The 21,214-nt window shown below is 54.3% G+C and overlaps 1 protein-coding gene across 7 annotated transcripts in view; it reads right to left on the bottom strand.

Moving 5' to 3' along the window:
• Nucleotides 1-701: 701 nt before the first annotated feature.
• Nucleotides 702-21,214, bottom strand: part of PSD4 (pleckstrin and Sec7 domain containing 4) — a 44,842-nt gene continuing 24,329 nt past the window's right edge. For 6 of the 7 annotated variants that reach the window (XM_010810096.4, XM_059891764.1, XM_003586639.6 and 3 more), the window contains 16 exons: nucleotides 18,036-19,121; nucleotides 16,810-16,935; nucleotides 16,433-16,511; nucleotides 14,871-15,252; nucleotides 11,021-11,197; nucleotides 10,516-10,596; nucleotides 10,260-10,372; nucleotides 10,055-10,113; nucleotides 9,795-9,884; nucleotides 8,095-8,138; nucleotides 7,576-7,736; nucleotides 6,479-6,549; nucleotides 6,223-6,386; nucleotides 5,383-5,527; nucleotides 5,002-5,145; nucleotides 702-2,978 (listed from right to left, as the gene is read on the bottom strand). In XM_010810096.4, coding sequence (XP_010808398.2) covers nucleotides 2,721-2,978; nucleotides 5,002-5,145; nucleotides 5,383-5,527; nucleotides 6,223-6,386; nucleotides 6,479-6,549; nucleotides 7,576-7,736; nucleotides 8,095-8,138; nucleotides 9,795-9,884; nucleotides 10,055-10,113; nucleotides 10,260-10,372; nucleotides 10,516-10,596; nucleotides 11,021-11,197; nucleotides 14,871-15,252; nucleotides 16,433-16,511; nucleotides 16,810-16,935; nucleotides 18,036-19,121 — 3,180 coding nt within the window. In that variant the 3' untranslated portion in view covers nucleotides 702-2,720. The remainder of the gene's footprint in view (nucleotides 2,979-5,001; nucleotides 5,146-5,382; nucleotides 5,528-6,222; nucleotides 6,387-6,478; nucleotides 6,550-7,575; nucleotides 7,737-8,094; nucleotides 8,139-9,794; nucleotides 9,885-10,054; nucleotides 10,114-10,259; nucleotides 10,373-10,515; nucleotides 10,597-11,020; nucleotides 11,198-14,870; nucleotides 15,253-16,432; nucleotides 16,512-16,809; nucleotides 16,936-18,035; nucleotides 19,122-21,214) is intronic. The other variant, XM_059891763.1, reaches the window with a different exon arrangement.

The following is a 21,214-nucleotide window of genomic DNA, read 5'->3' as shown; positions in this document are numbered from 1 at the left end:
TAGGGAATCCTAGGCTGTCCCATATGACTCCAGAAACGTTTTCCTCTCCATCAGCAGCAAGAGGGTCTTCCCAGATGGCTCAGTGGGTGAAGAATTCACCTGCAATGCAGGAGACACAAGAGATGCAGGTTCGATCCCTGGTTTGGGAAGATCCTCTGGAGAAGGAAATGGCAATCCACTCCAGTATTCTTGCCTGGAAAATCTCATAGACAGAGGAGCCTGGCGGGTCACAGTCCATGGGGTTGCAGAGAGTCGTACATGACTGAGCAAATAAGCACAAGCATTTCACTGAAGAAAGATGTCAAAGTACCAAACCTTTGCCTTCCCAGATAGTGGGAGGCCTGGCCTGGTGGGAGGCCTGACCTGGGCCACTATGGCCCTAGGGAAATGGAAGAGCCTGGTTCTGGTGATGGCCAGGAGCACCCAACTCATTACCTGTTCTTCTAGAGGCATAGCTGCAGCTGGACACCTAGTGCTTGAGGCTTGGGAGATGCAAGCCCGCCCCCCAGTGGTCACATGTCATAACCGCAGCCTAACAACCCATCAAGCCTCCAGGCCAAACCCGGCTGGAGCAGCGCTGGACAGGGTGCACCCTAGCAGCCTGGAGCACCTGGCTTTGGAGACCTCCTGTGCCAAGGTGAAAGGGAGGTACAAGTTCTACAAGAGCAAAAAAGCATGGAAGCGTCACAGACATGCATGCATGCAAACAAACCTCTGCCTTTTATTCTGGTTTTGGAAATAAGGATACAGGTCAGTGAGGTCAAATAACCCACTCACAGCGGTTCAGCCTGTAAGCATCATTTGTGGGCCAAGTCACGTCCGCACGGCGCTAGTATACCACCCCAATCAAATGAGACAATTGGCCTCTGCCCATCAGAGTGGCCCATGGAGCCTTAAAAACACCCGTTGGTGCCTCTGACCCAGACCTACTGGATCCAGATTCCTGGGCGTAGGATGCAAATGTCTCCAGTGCCACTCTATACTGTCAGTTGGGCACCAGAGAACAGGATGGTCCTCTCCTAGAGGCCAGGGACATGCTTGATTCATGCCTGAATCTCACAGTACTGGCCCATAAAGGTACTTAATATTATTGGAGAAGTGAAAGAATGAACCCATGAGTGGATGAATCAATGATTCTGAGGTCCCCTCCCGCTGTGACAGCCTATGTGACTCCTGCACACGATTAGCATGCTACACATTCACAGACATGCACACGCACACAGATACATACATGCACACACAGACCCACACACACAGACATGCACATGCACACACACGGCAAAGGAAACCCAGCCTGCCACCCTCAGGCAGGTGCCAGACGGTGGCCTCAGCTGCCCACAGCTGCCTGCCCCTCCCAACCCCCTCACTGGCACACACCTCCTTCTTTACTGGCCTGTATTTATTGTGCACCCACTGGGTGCGTGGCCCAGCCACGGACAGACACTTGTTGGCGACCCTCAAGTGCCAGCCCCACCTGGTGGAGTTGCAGGCCCCCGTGTTGGTTACAGGCACGAAGGGGAGGGCAGGGCGGCAGGAAGGCTGAAGAGGCCGCGCGTGCGTCAGCCAGCAGGCGGGTGGCGAGAGGCCCCTTTTGGCAGGCAGCCGGCTCTCACACTTGGCTGAACAGAGACAATGGTGGCTGCTTGGCGGCCCGGCCTCCTTCCCACAGGCAGAGCCTCGGGTCCTCAAGTGTCCGGAGAACAGCCCAGCTGGGAGGCGGCCAAAGGGAGCACAAGGGGGCTTCCCAGGGAGGGTGGAAAGGGCCCCTGGGAGCAGGCTGAGGGAGGGAAGGGGTCCCTGAGTGAGTCCTGGAGCTTCCAGGGGAGGGGTTTGTGGGGAGGGAGCCAGGCCTTCACGGCCCCTCACAACTCTCCAGAGCCCCCAGGGGACACGGCATGCGTCACCACCTCTTACCCTTATCCTCCCCAAACCTGGAGCACCTCCTTCCCTGCTCTGGGGTGGCAAAGGCCCTTGTTACAGGGCTCTCTACTGAACTCTAGGCACCCTCTCCCCTTACAGCCCTCGCTGACCACCGTTGGTTCCACTCTGACGATCAGCCATTGGCCATGGGAGGCAAGGCCTCTCTCATCTGCCCCCTATACGTGCAGGATGTAGGGAAGACCAAACAAAGGCAGGGGGCCCCAGAGCCAGCCTCACTGAGCCCTTGAACTTGCCGAGTCTCTGGTCCTGCCCAGAAGGCTGTTCCCCGCAGTGGACAGGGCCCATCTGGGGTCTCCCAGGACCTCTTCCAGCAAGTCACCTGATTTCCAGAGCAAGACCGCTCCCAGTGCTGCAGCTTCCCTAACCTGTCTGTGCCAAGGTCTCTACGGCCCTGGTCTCTGTCCCTGAGGATGGGGAAGCTCGCAGGGCCTCTGACTCAAAGACAGAGAGCCGAGCAACTCCCCAGGTCCGGGAAAGGTGTCCTCTGTGGCTTCTGGAGGGATGGAGGGTAGAATGGGATGAACTGTGGGAGCTGAGTCAAGTCTTTGACCTCTGTCCTCTCTTGGGAGCAGCCGGGGTGGGGGCAACAGTATCAGGAGAACTCCAGTGTGGTGAGTGAGGGAAGGAAGGGGGGACCACACTAGCGTATCCTTCCACAGGGAAGAGGCAGGGCCCCATCCTCAGCACGGAACCGATGATATAAGGCTATTCCTAGGGTTTCATCCCAAATCCACCGCAGGCCCAGGCCGCGGTGGGTAGTTGGTGAGGTGACCCTGGCTTCACAGTTGATTGCGGTTCCGTTTGGGGATGATCTTCCGGTAGGTTCTGCGCTCTGAGATGTTGCGCTTGACCTTGGCCGTGGTGGGGGCCTCATCCTGGTGCAGCGACGGGCTGGAGTGGGACTTCTTCAGGCTGGGCTTGGGCTCCTGCAGGCCTCCAGCCTCCCTCCCCAGCTGCTCCTCCCACAGGTCCAGGTCTTCCGACGGGCAGTGTAGACGGGCCACAAGCAGCTGCAGGTAGGTCTCATAGCGGGTTTTCTGGAACACATATGGGTCCCACTGCCTCAGCACCACCCCAGTTCCAGGTCAGGAGGGGGCTGGGATCACACAGACAGATCACACTGAATGATGCTACAGGGACAGAGACTTTAGAAAGAGGGCTGGGCCAACAGCTAGCATTCACTTGAACAACGATCTCTGCAGATCCTGTCCTTCCTCAGGTATCTTAGAGTTACACCCATCAGCCTGGCCCTGTTTGATACAGCCAACACTGCCTGGTGCTGTAACTAACATTTCCGGAGCACGTTACATCGCTGAGACACTAAAAGATCCATAAGCCACTAGGCTAGAGATCTGTGCAGCACTGCACACAAACAGCACACATCTGTACGCAGCCCTCATTGAGTCTGAATAGCATTTTAACAACTGGCATCTGGAGAGCATGGCGCTAACTACCCTCATCTGCTTAACACTCCTCGGGCCCCCGTAACTAGCATCCTTCAGATACAGTTCCCACCCTCCAGCCCCCTGGGTCCTCATCCACGCCCTGGGAGGCTGGGTGGGAGTCATCGCTGTGCTTTATAAAGAGGAAGGGTCAGTGTTAGTCGATCAGTCATGTCTGACTCTGCGACCCCATGGACTGTAAGCTGCCAGGCTCCTCTGTCCATAAGATTCTCCAGGCAAGAATACTGGAGTGGGCTGTCATTTCTTTCTCCAGGGGATCTTTCTGCCCCAGGGACCGAACCCAGGTTCTCCTGCATCGCTGGCAGCTTCTTTACCATCAGAGCCACCAGGTAAGCCCACCAGGGAGGGTCAAGGCCTTGCTAAAGGTCCCAGCGAAAGGTTGGTCAGTGGTGGGGAATGGCTGGAGTGCTGCAGGCAGGGCTGGATCCTATCAGCCACCCCTGGGACCTCGGGGAAGTGGCATGCTCACGGCTATGGATGCAGCCAACGCCCCAAGAGGAAGAGCTAGAAAGGGAGGTAGAGGATAGCGCAAGGCTAGTGGACACAGACAGGAGGTGACACTGACGCTTGCTCCCCTCTCCCCTCCCTGCCCCTGGGTGGCCTCTGCCCTCCTCTCTTGTCACATTGCCCTACACCCCGCTCCTGCTGAATTTGGACGCAGGATTGGGGGTAGAGTGAGGAAAATATTTCAGCATCAGAGAGCTAACAAAGATCATTCCTTAGTTACGGCCATAAATGAGGCATGGATGTGATCAGGTCTCATGAAAGTATATCAGGTGTGAACAAGTTTAATCTCTCTGTGCCTCAGTTTCCTCATCTGTAAACTGAGGATTAGTGTCCTTACCCCAGAGTAGCTGGATGACTAAATAAGACAATCCATGCAACAAGCTTCAGAAATACTGCCTACTATAATAGTATTAGGCAGGTATGAGGGGAAATATATATTCTGTTAAAATATAGTTTTTCCAGGACTTCCCTGGTGGTCCAGTGGTTAAGACCCAGCACTCCCAATGCAGGGGGCATGGGTTAGATCCCTGGTCGGGAACTAAGCTCCCATGTGCCAAAAGGTGTGGCCAAGAAAATTATATATATATACATACACACACACACACACACACACACATATATAGTACATTTACATATATATAATAATATAATAATTGGGCCTCCCAGGTGGCTCAGATGGTAAAGAAAGGTCCTGCAAAGCAAGGGACCTGGGCTTGATCCCTGGGTTGGCAAGATCCCCTGGACAGGGGAATGGCAACCCACTCCAGTATTCTTGCCTGAGAATCTCATGGACAAGGGAGCCTGGATGGGGGCCAAACTGAGCAACACACATACACACGAGTGTTACCAGACAAGCAGCTGCTGTGTTCCAAGGACAAGAGGTGAAGTGGCCTGAGAGTACACAGACACACACACTTGTGCAGGCGTCTGCACACATTCGTGTGTGTAGACCATTCACACAGGGCTGGAGTTCTCACACAAGCCCCCCCGCCCCACTGCCCTGAGCGGCTGGGAGCCAAGGCTGCAAGGACAGCCACGGCCATGAGAGGGCGGCAGAGGGTCCAGGCGGAGGGTGAGACAGCGACCTCACCTCGTACTCCAGGTACTCCTTCCGCAAGCGGTAGTCTTCCAGCTCGCGGCTGCGGCCTCGCCGCTCGGGTAAGTTCCTCTGCAGATCCAGCAGGTCGTCAGAGGCAGCGTCCAGGCAGTTCTCGTGGGATCGATGCTGCTCCTCCTGGGAGCGGGAGGCGGTGAGGGGAGCTGTTTCAAGCCCTCCCTCTCTGCTCCCACCATCCCAAGACCTCCCCTCTCTGTTCCTGAGCCCAGGAGTACAGCTCCATCCTGACCCAGGGGCCCAGATGTTCAGCCCAGCTTTCTCCTAGGCCAGGTGCACAGCCTCTCATCTCCCTTCTAGTCCTCCAGGGTGTATCCCACCACCACATCCCGCCCCTCCTTCAGGCTCAGGTCTTACCAGGGAGCCCTGGGTTGGGCCCACGGGCAGGATGGGACGGACGAATTTGCGCTGGGAGCCCACCGCGGCAGGGAAAGGCGGAGCTGAGTGCGTGGCGGCAGCTAGATTGATGCGCGCGATCCAGGAAGTCATCTCCTGGGCAGTGCTGTGTGCAGAGAGAGCGGTCTGTCCCTTGGACCACAGAGTGCTAGCCTATCACCGCCCTCCAGCCTCTGGTGGTCAGCTCAGGCACCCGGCTACAAAAGCCAAAAGTCCTGCCACTAGCTGAGGTGGTTGACCCCTGCTGGTGGTTTTTCTCACCCAACAGAGGCAATAAGAGTTTATGTTTAGTTACTCACTCGTGTCCAACTCTGGGACCCCAAGGGCTGTAACCTGCCAGGCTCCTCTGTTCATGAGACTCTCCAGACAAGAATACTGGAGTGGGTTGCCATGCCCTTCTCCAGGAGATCTTCCCGATCCAGGGATCAAACCCAAGTCTCCTGCATTGGCAGGTGGGTCCTTTACCACTGAGCCACCAGGGAAGCCCGATAGAGTTTAAATCAAATGCCAAAAAATGATCAAGTGTTCGTGGCTTCCTGGAATCCGCTGTTTGGAACTGAGAGGCTTAGTCCAACTTTCAAGGAAGAGCCGGTCCCAGGGGTGAAATGGGCTTAAGGCAGGGGATGGAAGCTGGAAGTTCCCCGCTCTCCACACTTCATGTGTACCTGGGACCCACCAGTGACACATCCCAGGTCAAGCCTGCACCTCCCTCCAGGGTGGGGCCAGCACCCGTCAGAGGATGAGAGGTTTACAGGAGGAAAGCTGGGGCCTTGCTATCGCCCATCCCCACCCCTGACTTACGGTGCCTGGAAGAGGTAGAGGCGCCAGTCGGCCGTGCGCAGCTGGAAGACATGTGGCTTCTTGGTGTAGTGGGTGGCAGGGGTGGCCAGTGAGTGGTGCACCCCCACCGGCTCATCCACCATCTGCCCCACCAAACTCTCCCCATCAAGGGCGTGGTCCTCTCCCTGCCACAGGGCAACAGGGGCTCAGAAAAGAGGTTTCCATCAGCTGCCCACCCTCCTACACTGCCCATCAGGGGTGCAGACACCCTCCCTACCTTCAGGAAGTAGAGGACCATCCCTCGAAGTAAGGTGTGGAGCATCTTCCAGCCACGCTTACCCCATGGCGCTACCCGGGAAGCAGAACACGAAGGTGGGTGATGATTCCCCCCCAACCACTTCCAGACCCTCAGATGCACACCATCTCACCACCTCCAGTCCCTGCCCAGGGTGCACAGAAACACACAGAAACACACCAACACAACAAAACACAGCAGATGACAAGCAGGCAGTACTGTGTCTCACACACACAGGCAATCATGCTCAGACACCAAAACAGAGCTGCTTACAAACAATAACACAAGTAGGTGCTCATCCAATCCAGCCCCCCTCAAACACGCTCACCCACAAGCACAGCTCTTCTGGGGCCTCTTTCTCGTCCCATCCAGAGAGACACAGGGGCTCAGAAGCTAGGGCTGAAGGCCTACTTCCCCATGGTCACCTCTTGGCCTTGCTCATGTGGCTTCTCACAACCAAATGCCAGTCCCCTAGCTGGTCACCACAGCCCCATCCACCTGGGATCCCATTCCTGCGCTGGTCATGTGGCTCCCTGCTCCAGAGCCCTCAACGGTCTGCAGGATGAAGCCCAGTGCACCCCGTGCTGTCTTTTCTCTCACACCCCACCCTGTGCTCTTTGCCTGGTGGGGCTCTCTTTGCAAATAACCAGACCCTCTTTTCCTCCAAGGTTCAGCTCAGAGACCATCATGTCCCAGAAACCTTAACTATCCTGTCTCCCACATTCTACCCCCAAACAAAAACAGAAGCCTCACCCTCCTCCACACCCCATACCCCATTGAGACCTCCCTGCATCACGCAGCTAGCTCTTCTGTTTATCCCAGACACTGCCTTGTTTGTCTAATTCCCACCTTAGCACAGAGGCCCAGGGGGCGGGGGATCCCTAGGTTTGTCTTGTCTCTGCATCACCTCCCCCACCCCCGCTTACAGTCTCTACTGAGGAAGGACCATGGGCTGCCCATCCTCCACCATGCCATCTCTCTGCACACCCGCACACACATCGGCTCAGGACATCGTGTTCCTGGGCAGGGCGCTTTGCACACACTGGTCGACAGATGTACAACAGCAGGCAGACACTCACTCTTCTTGCCATCCGCATCCTGGTGCATCTTCCGGGCCAGGAAGCCCTGCTTGTAGGTGGGCACCGTGGGGTCCTGGGCCAGCTGGAGGAAAGGGTTGCTCATCTTGCCAGCTGGGGGAGACGGCTGGGCCTTCTCGGGCCTGGCTGTGTCTTCTTCATCCCTGGGCATCAAAGAATTGGGCTGGGGCTGCTTAAATGGGCAGAGGCCACCAGGAGGCACCCCTGCTTCAGGACCCCACCCTCTCTCTTGCTGGGCAGCCACACCTCAGGACCCCCTAAAAGAAGCCCTCCTTCAAGGTCAGCCCATCAATTCCTATCATCCCTATGCCCTCATGGCCTCTGGCTCCTCCAGGTGTTACATGCCCCCCTGCACCCTCTCTGAGACCGGCCTGATGCCCTGCCTCTGACTCCACCCATGCAGAGGGGAGCACTGTCCGGGACCCTGAACTCTCCCACTCAGCTGGGCGGGAGGAGGGCAGGCAGGAGAGAGGGTGGGGAGGGAAGATGGGTCTCACTTACACGGCCCACTCGAGCTTCTCACTTCGGATAGACCAGTAGAGGGCCTGGAATAGAAACACACAGCTGGACCGGAGAGCCTCAGGCCAGGGGGCCCATACTCTGCCAGACGCAGGATGGGCATGCTGCCACCTCCATCCCAGTATTGCTGCCCTTCTGCCCTGGGCAGCAAGCAACCCATGGATCCATGCAAGCAGGCAACAATTTATCAGGCATTTGCCATGTGCCGGGCACTGTGCTGGGGGCTGGAGACACAAGGGTGAACAAACCAGTCCTTGAGCTTTTCTTTGTTTGTGCTCAGTGTGACCAACTCTTTGTGACTCCATGGACTCCAGCCTGCTGTGTGTGTGTGTGCTTAGTCGCTCAGTCGGGTCCAACTCTTTGTGACCCAATGGACTGTAGCCCGCCAGGCTCCTCTGTCCATGGGGATTCTCCAAGCAATACTGGAGTGGGTTACTATGCCCTTCTCCAGGGGACCTTCCCAACCCAGGGATCAAACCCAGGTCTCCCACATTGCAGGCAGATTCTTTACTGTCTGAGTCATCAGAGAAGCCCATAGCCTGCCAAGCTCCTCTGTCCATAAGATTTGCCAGGCAACAATACTAGAGCAGGCAGCCATTTCCTCTCCAGGAGAGCTTCCCAACCCAACGATTAAACCCAGGTCTCCTGCATTGCAGGTGGATTCTTTACCATCTGAGCCACTAGGGAAGCCCTTTCCTTGAACTTAGTGAGGCCTGAACTAGTTCCCTGAAGGGGAAATGAATCACCCACATACCATCCTGCCCAGAGGGATGTGAGGCAGCAGGAATGCCTCACTACAGAGCAGTCAGCATTTGGTGAGTGAGTGAATAAACGAGATGCCATGACTTTGAAATGATATGACCGAGAGTGTGCATGTCCACGGGGCTGGCTGGCTGGCTTCTGGAGCTCTGGCCACACCTAGCGGTGGTGCCAGATAGTAAGTGTTCAGTTAATGTTCGCTGAATAGACGGGAGAATAAATGCTGTGATTGCTTATGAAAGCAGCCTGTGTGCCAGGACTAAGCACTTGACCACCTTAATTTCATCGTGGTAACAACCCTGCAAAATGGTCACTCACCCTGGGAGAACTTGCCTCGGCCAAAGTGTAAGCTGCCCAAGGCTAGAATGCAAACCCTGTAACCTCTGCTCCTGAATCATAGCTCCAGACTTTCACCACGTGAAGCTTTACACCAAGGACCAAAATCCAGTGCTTCTCAGACTTCACAGGCCTAAGAGTCACCCAGAGGCATAACGGAACAATGTAGGGACCCAGCTGAGATTTGATTCAGTGGATCCAGGCCAGGGGGATGTGAATTCACACAAGCTGATACATTTCAAGGGGACACTGATGCCGCAGGCTGGGCAGTATCACTTTTAGTTCCCTTCAGTAAAGAAGGCCTGTTCTAGGATTTCCCTGGCAGTCCAGTGGTTAAGACTCCATGCTCCCATTGTAGGGGGAACAGGTTCGATTCCTGGTCAGGGAACTAGATCTCACACGCCACAACTAGAAGATGTTGCTTATTGGTGACAAAGATCCAGGACAGTCAAATAAATAAATAAGGAATTATGTTTTTAATAAGGCGTGTTGTCTGAAGGATGTCTTGGCAGAGCCAGGCCCGGGCTCATGTTCCCCTTGGGACAGTGAGCTGAGGCTCCAGGCCCCACGTGGACCCCGTGCCGTACCTTGAGCAGTTCTTTGGGGAAGTTCCCGCCGTCCCGCAGGCCATTCAGGTTGGTTATGAATTCCTGGCAGCTCATGCTCTTCCCAATGTTCTGTGGCCAGAACATGTGGAGAGGGGGGCAGCTGGCACACATGTCCCACTCCAGCAGCACGACCCCCAGCTGGCCACCCCGAACCTCCCCTGGGTCCCCAGGGCCCTCCCCGACCCCATCCCGGGCCTTGGTCGTGGCTCCCCTCTCCCAAGACCCCCACAGGCTCTCACCTGTCCATGCAGGTCCGTGTTAAGGAGCATGATGGCGCAGGTCAAGGTGTGCACGCAATCTGCCCCCGCAGAGAGAAAAGGCCATTGGAACCGGGACTCCTGCATTGCCTCTGCCCACCCTGGGTGGGGGGACCTCCCCAATGCTTCTGGGCCCCCATGAGTACACTCCCACCAGTCACCACCCAGTAAACCGGCCCCTCCCTACCTACTGAGGAGAAAAGCCCGGGGTTGCAGTGATGGAAGCGCTTGGAGAACTGGTAGAGGATCCGCTCTCGTTCCTGGGTCTCCCCACTGAGCACCAGGGCCTGGAGGAAGCCCCTGGAAGGAGGGCCCGAGTCCAGGCAGAGCCCGGCAGCCTGAGCTCGGGGCCAGCCAGAATCCAGCCTCTGCTGGTGGTGCTTCCCCCACCTCCCCGCCACGCTGGCCATCCCTCCTTCCCAGAGAAGGCCCCCAGGTGTTACCGGAGTGCACGGTCCAGGCTCTGGCCTCCGAACTGGAAGAAGGACAGGTACGCCTCAGCCACAGCCCTGCTAAAGTCATTGCTGCAGAAGGAAAGTGGGGATGAAGCCTGGGTGGGGACTGGCGGGCCTCCTGGGGCCTGACAGGGGCTGGGGGTGCGATCAAAGGAAAGGCACAGCCAGGGTGGACCCTGGGGCCCGAGAGGGCACTGGCAGCCCCTGGGACCCCATCGGCGCTGAGTGGGAGGGACATGGGGTTGGGGTAGGGGAGGCAGGTGGCCAGGTCTGGCGGCTCTAGGCAGGGACTGAGGGTGGTCCAATGTGACTAAGAGAAAGAGACAGGCACAGCAAGGGGCTGGGGGTGAAGGGGAGAGGGTGCGGCGGACAGGGCAGGAGTGAAGGCATGAGAGGTCAGCAGTGGGGGGACACGGGCAGCAAGGATGGCCCATCAGTGGTCCTTCCCATCCTGACCAGACATCCAGCCTTGCTTGAGTTCAAAACCCCTTACTTCTTCCTCAGGTAGGCAGCCACTTCAGACTTCCGGAAGCCCTCCAGGTGATAGAGGCGAGAGGCCAAGTTCCAGGCCACCTTGTCAGTCCTGACGCCATTCGCCAGCTTGTCTCCAGCCGGGAGCCTCTGGCCTTCCTCTGGGGGTTGCACTTGGGGCATAGGGCTCCCAGGAAGCCTGTGAAAGTGAATCAGTGTCCTCAGGCTCCCATTTGGGATGGAGACAAAGGGCTTCTGGGTCAGGTGTCCTTGAGGTCAGTTGGGGCGGTAGGGGGCAGTAGTGCTCAGAGTCCATGCCCAGAGCTCAGGGCGGGAGCTGGGGCTACCTTCTACCCCCAGGGAAGAGTCTGGGTCACAGCCCGCCTGACCTGACCTGGGCACCAGGAGGGCAGTATCCACACCAAGCCAGCAGGGGCTGGAGCTGAGCTTGGTGCCAGCACGTTCTCAGGTAAACCGCAGGGATGCACTGAGCCTAATTCCCCTTGGTGGCAGGTGCAGCCCTCTGAAGACCCTGGTGGCACTGAATCCATCCCAAGGAGGGGTAGGATTACCTCCCCAAACCCCAGCAGCCATCTGTGTCCCTCACCTCTCCTGCCCTCCCCATCATGCCTCCTTGCCCTCCTTCCCTACCCCCAGCTCCAGCCTCCACTCCTAGATCTGCAGCCAAGGATGGTGTAAGGATGAGGCGAGAACCAGAAGCTAGACTGGCTTTAGGGATGGTGATAGCTGGGGTTGCCATAGACGTGGTTTCCAACCCTTGCCCTCCTATACCAGCTTCCCTGTCATATAGAAGGGTCTCACTGCAGGGGCTTGGATGGGGACCTACAAAGGTGAACAGGCCCAGGAGACCCCCGGGCAGACTTAGGGAACACTCAGAACCTCAGAAGTCACCAAGACCAATCTCCATCTGACTCCTGCCCTGTCCCCGCAACACTGCAACCAAGTACTGGGGTATCCTTGTTATCATCATCCAGGTTGCTTCCCAGGTGGCTCAGTGGTGAAAAGTCTGCCTGCCAACGCAGGAGACACAGGCTTGATCCCTGGGGCAGGACGATCCCCTGGAGGAGGAAATGGCAACCCACTCCAGTATTCTTGCCTGAAAAATCCCATGGACAAGGGGAACCTGGGCGGGCTGCAGTCTATGGGGTCACAAAGATTCAGACACGACTAAGCGACTGAGCACATGCGAGCACGCGTCATCCAGGTTACCATAGTTAGGGAGTTGTACAGAGAAGGAAAACTTTTCACAACACGAAAGTGTTCACCAATGGACTATCCACTTATAAAATTCGGCTGGGCTTAGTAGTCCTCTCCATGTGACACAAATGTATGTCTCTGCCCCCATCTGGGTCAGTGACTTTGCTGGTAATTTCTCCCTACTTCCTGAGGCTCATCTGCATCCAACAAGGTAAACATAATGGAAATCAACTGAAAAGTGACATTACAAATGTTGACGAAAAAACATAGGATGTTATGAAGTCCACGAAAGTAATACTGGAAGATTCCAGGGGTCACTTGGGACGCCAGAGACAAGTACAGGAACAGGAAGGGTTATTCCAATGAACAACTGAGGAGGAGGAAGTAAAAATAATGATATGCTTGTCACATGTAAAGGGAACTACTTGGGGGACTTCCTGAGAGGTCCATCGGTTAAGACTTCACACTTGCAATGCAGAGGGCACAGGTTCAATCCCTGCTCAGGGAACTAGATCACACACGCCTTATGGTACAGCCAAAAAAATGTAAAGAGAACTACTTGGATAATCAGCTGATGAAGCCCTCAAATACTTTTACCAACATGACCAAGTCAATTAGTGTTGTTACTAAAATAACATCTAGATAGGGAGGCACTTTGAGGGGAAAAAACCCCACAAAGCAAATATAATCTGTTATGGAACTGTATACTTTAAATGGATGGATTGTATGATAGGTGGATTATATCTCAATAAAGCTGTTATTAATCTTCCCGACCCAGGGATTGAACCTGGGTCTCCTGCACTGCAGGCAGATTCTTGACCATCTGAGCCACCAGGGAAGCCCAAAATAAAGTAATAAATAGACCTTTATTACCTCACTATGAAAGTTAAAGATGAATGAATGACATCTCACTGAGCCAGCAAATTAGGCTAGGAAAATTAACTTCCTATATTGTATTAAATATAAGATTAAATAAATTTATTTCTGTAATATTTAGTGTGGTTTACCAAGAAAAGCATCAGTTAAACCTTTTTCATTATCTACTATGAAAGTATGGCTTGCATTTTAGGTAGATTTACTTTTATTTGGGGTTGAATCAAGGTTAATTTCTGGCACAATGAACGCTCTCTTTTCAGATACTGAGAGACTCTTCTGATTACTCTGAACATCTCCAGAGACCACGTATATTTCCAGCAGTGGAAGAAATATGCTTCTTTGGTTTCTGATACTGCCTGAGGTTCACCATCACTCAATGACATTAAGATCGGAGTGGAGTTAACCTTCCAGTTAGTGTAACACTTAAACCATCACTGGTGTTCCCTGATCTCTTTCACCTGACCTCAATTTGGCCAACAAAATCCCTTTTCCATGGAGAGATCCTAGAGGCTGACAGGCTTCACGCAGTATTCTTGGGGCAGGAGGACATTTAGGTGGATTTCCAGGTGGCCTATTCCTACCTCGGCTCACAGTTCTGGGGTCGTTCAATCCTGCCATGGACCCCAAGATCCACCATTCCTTTGGTACCAATCAAACCTTCCCCTGCTACTCTGTGAGGGAGAGAGATCTAAGTCAGCACTCTGAGCCTCCCAGTCACATCTTCAAATTCATAGTAGCATGTAATCCCCATACCACTAGCTCTGACCTTCTCTCTTCCCAGACCTGCCTCGCATGACCCCCATTTTTCGCACACATGGTCCTGGCCAGGTTCACTGCACAAGCCCCTGGTCATCTCCTGTTGTCTGGTCGTGGACATGTCTCCCTGGCTGTCCCTTGGCACATGCGAGTCCTGCCCTATGTGTATGACTGCCTGCTCTTTGGTTTCTTGCGCTTCCAAACCCTCCAGTCTATAATCCCAGCTTACATATGTTCTATGCTAGGTCCCAGTGTGCGTTTCTCATGTCACCTCACACAAGTCAGAATGGCTATCATCAAAAAGTCTACAAACAATACATGCTGGAGAGAACATGGAGAGAAAGGAACCCTCCAACACTGTTGGTGGGAGTGTAAATTGGCGCAGCCACTATGGAGAACAGTACGGAGTTTTCTTAAAAACCTAAATATAGAGTTACCATATGATCCATCAATCCCAGTCCTAGGCATACATTTAGAGAAAGCCATAATTCGAAAAGATATATGCACCCCAATGTTCACTGCAGCACTATGCACAATAGCCAAGACATGGAAGCAACCTAAATGTCCACTGATGAACGGATAAAAAGATGTGGTATACACATATATACACCTACACACAATGGAATATTACTCAGCCATACAAAAGAATAAAATAAGCCATTTGCAGCAACATGGATGGACCTAGAGATTATCATACTAAGTGAAGTCAGACAACTATTGTATGCTACGACTTCTATATGAAGTCTAAAAAAAAAAGATACCAATGAATTTACTCATAAAACAGAAATGGAAAAAAACTTATGGTTACCAAATGGGAAAGAGGGGTAAGAATAAATGAGGAGTTTGGAATTAACATATACACACTATTATATATAAAACAGATAACCAGTAAGGACCTACTGCAATAGCACAGGGAACTATTCTTAATATTTTGCAATAACCTATAAGGGAAAAGAATCAGAGTGGGTATTCTTAAATGCCTACATAATTAGGAAGCAGAGGGCAGTTAGAATGACACTTACGTTTTTGCAGAAGTCAGGCAAGCGTCAGGCTGGCTGGCTCCGGCCTCCGCAGTCCTGGCGGGGCTTAACTTTACTTCCTTCCCTTGGGTTGGGGCCTCTCCTGCCTCCTCTTTTTCCAGGGAACCTGGCTCTGCCCCATCTGTCTCCAGGAATGAAGGGCTTGGAGCATCTAGTGTCCACTCGGGAAGAACACTGCCTGGGGGGTGGCCCTGCAGCCGCAGGCTGCCTTCCCGGGAGGAGACGGGGCTGGGCAGGGAGTTGGGGCCTCTGACCCCAGACTCAGGGCTGCTGGGCTCCGGCGAAGAGGCTGGGCTCCCCCAGGGGTGGCCAGGGGTCACGGTGCAGGGAGCAGACTCCTGGACACACTCTGTATCCTTGTCACCTGAGAAAGAGCATGGAATGAAGCTGGCATGGGGTGAGGGGCAGGCTGCGGGCCAAGGGGCCTGGCAGAGCCAGGGAACAGCCTGGGCTGTCATCGCTAGCAGGTCCCCCCTCCCCTACCCCCCCGGGCTCCTCCCTGAAACTGCACATTCTGTCCCTGGTCATGGGGCAGTGACCTCCCACACATGGGGCAGCAGGCAGAAAACTCCAGCCCCAAGGCAACCAGGGGTTCAAGGTTGCTAAACCATGAAGATCCAGGAATCCAAAAGGCTGGGTCTTTTGTCGTTGTTGTTCAGTCGCTAAGTCATGTCTGACTCTTTGCGTCCCCATGGACTGCAGCACGCCAGGCTTCTCTGTCCTTCACCATCTCCCGGAGCTTGCTCAGACTCATGTCCATTGAGTTGGTGATGCTATTCAACCATCTCATCCTCTGTCATCCCCTTCTCCTCCTACCTTCAATCTTTCCCAGCTTCAGGATCTTTTGCACATTTCATCATTTACTCTATGAGATGGTATTTTACTTAATTTAAAAAAAAATTTATTCTTCATTTACTCTATGAGCATTTTATTTTTTTTAAATTTTAGTCTTCATTTACTCCAAGAGATGGGTATTTCATTATTTATTTTTTTAAATTTACTTTTAATTGGAATATATGGGGGTGGCAGGGGATGAGATGGTTAGATAAGCATCACCGACTCAGTGGACATAAATATGAGCAAACCCCAGGAGACAGTGAAGGACAGGGAAGCCTGGCGTGCTGCAGTTCATGGGATCACAAAGAGTCGGACACAACTTAGCGACTGAACAATTGCTTTACAATGTTGTGTTGGTTTCTGCTGTACAACAACATGAATCAGCTGTAGGTATACATATGTCCCCTCCCTCTTGAAACTCCCTCCCACTCCCCACCCCATCCTGTCCCTCTAGTTGTCACAGAGCACTGGGTTGAGCTCCCTGTGTTATACAGCAACTTCCCATTAGCAGAGATGGGTATTTTAAAACCCATTGTATTGACGAGGTTACAGAGGCAGATACAGGGTTTAACCCCAAGTCTGTCTGGTTCTAATACAATACAAGGGGACCCCTTAATGACACCCCTGGGATCCAAGAATGATCTTTGTCCCCACTCCCGATCAAGACCCCAACCACTTGATTTCCCAGACCCCACACTGGATCTCACCTCTGTCCTGGGAGCTAAGAGGCCCTGTGGGCCAGGAAGGAATGACCTTGGTTGGCCAGCCCTGGGTGCTGGGCCCAACCTGTTGAGAAAGATAGAGGTACATCCATGAGGCCTGGAGACACTGAGAGGTGTAGGGGGCAGTGCAGGAAGGGGAAGATGGGGAGGGAAGCAGGACTATAAGTTTACAGGGCCCTCCCTTCCAGCTGTCCTCCCCTATCCCAGACCACACTCCCCGATCTGGGCCTCAGATCAGTTATGGGCACCCTGGATGGGACCCACATCCTAGGCGGGCTGGTGCTGGGCCCCGGAAATCACAGGGCTCACGTTCCCTCTTTACAGATGGAAAAGGTGAGGCCCAGAGAGGGGAAGTGACTTGCCCAAGGTTGCACTGGATGTGTGGCGGGGCTGCCGTTATATTCCACATGTTCTGTCTCCCAGCTCAGTGTTTTGTCCACACAGGATGCTGCGGGCAAGGCAGGGTCAAGGCTGTCTCTCAGAGAACTCTTAGGGAAGAAAAGGAGGAGAGATTTGCCCCAGGGAAACTGCTTCCAGGGCCTTTCCCACATCCCTCTGGCCTCAGGGCCTCATCCATGTTCACTGATTTCTAGTCATCTCTGCTCTGTCTGCTCAGAATGGGCCCTGCTTCCCATGGTCCTGCTCAAGAAGAGGCTGTGTTGGAGGGAAGGTCAACAGCCCCCAGACACTGGGCTGGGCTCTGTCATCCCAGATAAGAGCAAACTGCCAGCCCCCAGGACAGAGCTCCCAGGCTTCCCTCTGAGGACCTCAGGGGCCCTGGAGCAACTAGGTCCTAGAACACATGTCTCAAAACAGCCACAACTGCCCCCTACTCCACCCCAGCCTGTGGGTGGAGGGGCCTTGCCAGTGTTCACAGTTCCTCAGATCTTGGGGTCAGAGCTCTTCCCCATTGTTCTCTGGGATCACAGAGATTAGAATGTTACAGCCTGGCTCTGCCATCTTGAGTCTCCTTATCTCTTAAGCAGAGGCCTCCCTGGGGAAAAAAAAGTGCTCACATAATTTGTCCCCATAACTTGTGCTAGTTGATATCAAGGACCTCTGCCATTGTCCTGGGGGCCTGAGCTGGTGAAACTGAATTCGATGAAAGATGCTTAAAGTAACAAAATGCTGCAATCTCTCCCAAACAGAGAGGACTCTTAAAGGAGACATCTCCCCACCGGGAGAAGAGGTCACCCCTGCAGGTTGACCCCTGCTCTGTTACAGTTGGGACCTTCTTCGAGGTGGGAGGCCAGAGTCTAAAGACTGGCCTGGAACATGCTGCAACGGGAGGAGCTATTTGTTCTCTAAATGTGTCCAGACGCAGCGCCTTAGATCTGGTGAGATGGAGACATTTGTGCCTTAACAAATGTCATCTGCTTAACAACTGAGCGTTGCCGTCGTGCTCAGCTGACATCACGGCTCCTGTAAAATTCCTTCTACTTCTGAAGGCCACCCTGGGCCTGCCTTTCTGCTCTGTTGCTCACCAAAAGGAAGAGAGTTCTGGGCCCAGTGATGGCAGAGGAAGGTCCTTCCTTCTGTCCATGTCCCCAAGCACAGCCCAAGGGTGGGTTCTCAGGGCTCAGTTTACCTCAGTCTCCTCCTGGCTGGAAGGTGCTGCGGGAGCCCCCTCGGGGGTGTCCACCATGACCCAGGAGAAAGAGTGTGGCCTGTAGGTGGGCACAGGGAATGGAGGGGTGGTGTGCCCGCTGGACTCTGCTGTGCTCTCCCCCAAATCCGGCTCACCGCCCAGCTCCCAGGGCACTCTGCCTTCTGAGGGTGGAGGCTCCAGGGTCTGTGGGCTCTGGGACCCAGTCCTCACATCTACATAGGAGTCCGAGAAGCCCCAGGAAAAGTGCGTTTCAGATGCACTAGTGTCCGAGCAAGGGCTCTCCAGGAAAAGCGGGTTGTCAAAGAAGATGCTTTCCTCCTCGGCACTCCACTCAGGAGACAAGTCCAGCGTGCCCTCCCTCGGCCATGCTGGCTTCTGGGGCTCCCCTTCTGGCCCACTGCTATCGTCCTCCGAGGCCTCATTTGCATCCGGGGGTGGGCTGGGGAGGAGGCCCGAGTTCCGGGGGCCAACTGGGCTGGAGGGAAAAGTGGGGAGGTCGGCAGGGGCCGTGGGAATGCAGCATCTCAACTCAGCTCTGAGCCCTTCTGTCTTCTCCAGCTCCTCCTCCAGGTCTAGCACGCACATCTGGGCCTGCAGGATCCCTGCCCAGAACACCACCTGCGTGGACGTGCTCTGGCTCTGCCCTGGGCTCCCCAGAGGCTGGTTGTCCCTGGGAGACCCGGGGGAGGTGGTTTTCTGTCCTGCCCGTTCCTGGGAAGAGCCGCTCCCCAGGTGCATGGGCTCTGGGCTGGAGCCCTGGGGACAAACATCAGGCCTCACAGCATCAGGAGGGTCAGAGGCCCACGTCTGCTCCCCGTGAGGTTCGAGAGGCTCAGGGTGGCCACAGGTCTCCCCTAGGTGGGCTTCCGAGTGGGGTTGCAGGTTGTCTCCCAAACAGATGTCGAGGGTTTCCACGGGTCTGGGGTGGCCACAGAGTCCGTCGTCGCCCATTATCCAATGAGCGTAAGCTGCGTTAGAGCCTTCAGGAACATCCGCCTTCACAAGCCCATTGTGTGGATTAGAGGGAGTGCTGGCCAGAGGGGCGACCGGGACCCCACATGTACCCTGGAAGTACCCAAAGCAAACTCAGGTTAGCACTGGGCTGTCAGCCCCTGGAAGCACACAAGTGGCAAGTTACATATGGTTTTGAGTGCCTGCCACATCTACAGCCCAGGCCAAGGGCCACTGCCCTCGACACGGAGGCAGGGGTGAGGAGTGTACCATACATGCTGTCTGACCCATGATCTCAACTGCCTGTACCCATGGGGGCACCTGCCCCAAAGACACTCAGCTGTTGGCTGAAGGTGGCTCCCATGGCTGAGCTGAAAAAGGTGAACCGAGCACAGCAGAATCTTCTTTGGGGTACACGGATTGGAGAATGTTGAGGCTGACAATGTTGGTAGCAAGAACAAGTCACAAATGTCTCAAATTAGCAGGAAAGCAGAGGCAAACCAAAAAAAAAAAAAGACACGGAAACCAATGTATGTGGGAACCAAACAGTCAAGGACTAGAGGTGAAAGGAATGAAACAGACAAGAGAGAAGCAGGCAGCCAGGGAAGAAAGGCCATGGCCAGTCTTGTTTCCACTTCCCGAGGCTCCAGCCTTTGGGGCCTGCATCCTTGCAACAATGAACCAGCCAATTCTCAGTTACAGCCATGCAGTCTGGCCTAGGTGGAACCAGGAAGAGGAGCACCAACTAAGCTCAGCCTGGGCTCCTGCAGGGAGGCGGGGTGGGCTTCAGCCCACAGGGAAGACCCAGGCCGCATGGGGAGGAGACCACTGCCTTCTTGGCGACTTGGGGGGGTGTGGGTGGAGAAAGCTGGGGATGTCCAGCCATGTTCCCCTGGGGCTCTACCACATCTGTTCAGAGCTGCTCAGTGCATCAGCTACACTGGCACTCTGGGTGGGGCCTAATGGGATGCAGCCCAGGATTTTCACAGGGAATTTTCTAGAAGACATATCTCCATCCCCTGCGTGTGGACTCCAGGTTACACAGCTTTTGGGAGTGGCTCTACTGCTTCAGCGGAGAAGGCGATGGCAGCCCACTCCAGTACTGCCTGCAGTTCAGGAGACCCTGGTGGGCTGCAGTCCATGGGGTCGCGAAGAGTCGGACACGACTGAGCGACTTCACTTTCACTTTTCACTTTCGTGCATTGGAGAAGGAAATGGCAACCCACTCCAGTATTCTTGCCTGGAGAATCCCAGGGATGGGGGAGCCTGGTGGGCTGCCGTCTATGGGGTTGCACAGAGTTGGACACAACTGAAGCGACTTAGCAGCAGCTACTGCTTCAGAACAACTGTCCTGTTCTGAACCTGTGGACACTGTGAAACTCGTAACTGGACCTGTTTCCCTCCCAGTACTGGCCCTCAGGAAGTATAGGTTAAATCTGCAGGCCCTATGCATCCATTTCCAGGATTAAATGCACCCCAGGGGACTTTCCTGGTGGTCCAGTGGCTAAGACTCCGTGCTCCCAATGCAGGGGGCCTGGGTTCAATGCCTGGTCAGGGAACCATATCCCACTTGCTGCACCTAAGAGTTCACAAGCTGCAACTAAAGCTCCCACTTGCTGCAACTATTTCTTGGTGCAGTCAAATAAATAAAAATAGAACAATAAATGCAGCCCAGACCACACCACATCTTTCATTTTCCCTTTGCCTTACTTTCCTCACTAATATATGTCTACTTGGAGGACTGTGTATACATTAAGCTGGTTTTTGATTTCCCAGTACCCACTGTCCACCTACTTCACTGTCCACCAGAAGACACTCAAGAAGACACTCAATAAGGGGGAAGTTTCAGAGACAGGGAACCAAGGCTGGATGGGGTCCTATTGTTTAAGGTCACCAAGACAGCACAACTGGGTACTGTTCCTTCTTTCAGGAGGTGCCAGAGAAAAATGAGACAGGACCAGCGTGAATTTCAGTTTCTTATTCCCCTTGACAGCATCCTCCAAAAAGTCTCTCAAAACCAGAATCCTTTTCTGGGTTTTTACTTTTCCCTCTGTCCCAACCCTCACATCCCTCACTGTGAGCACAGCAAGAATCTGTAATTGCCGATCTGTGGCCTCGGGACTCTGAAGCTTTAGGCCCAAGGAAGGGCCGATTTACCACTGAGTTCTCAGCTGGCCTCCCCAGTAGACTGGAACTTCCCAAGAGCT

Source organism: Bos taurus, chromosome 11 (genome assembly GCF_002263795.3).
Source record: "Bos taurus isolate L1 Dominette 01449 registration number 42190680 breed Hereford chromosome 11, ARS-UCD2.0, whole genome shotgun sequence".
NCBI classification, from domain to species: domain Eukaryota; kingdom Metazoa; phylum Chordata; class Mammalia; order Artiodactyla; family Bovidae; genus Bos; species Bos taurus.
Note: the sequence above shows the minus strand (reverse complement) of the source record. Positions and strands in the feature narration are given on the sequence as shown.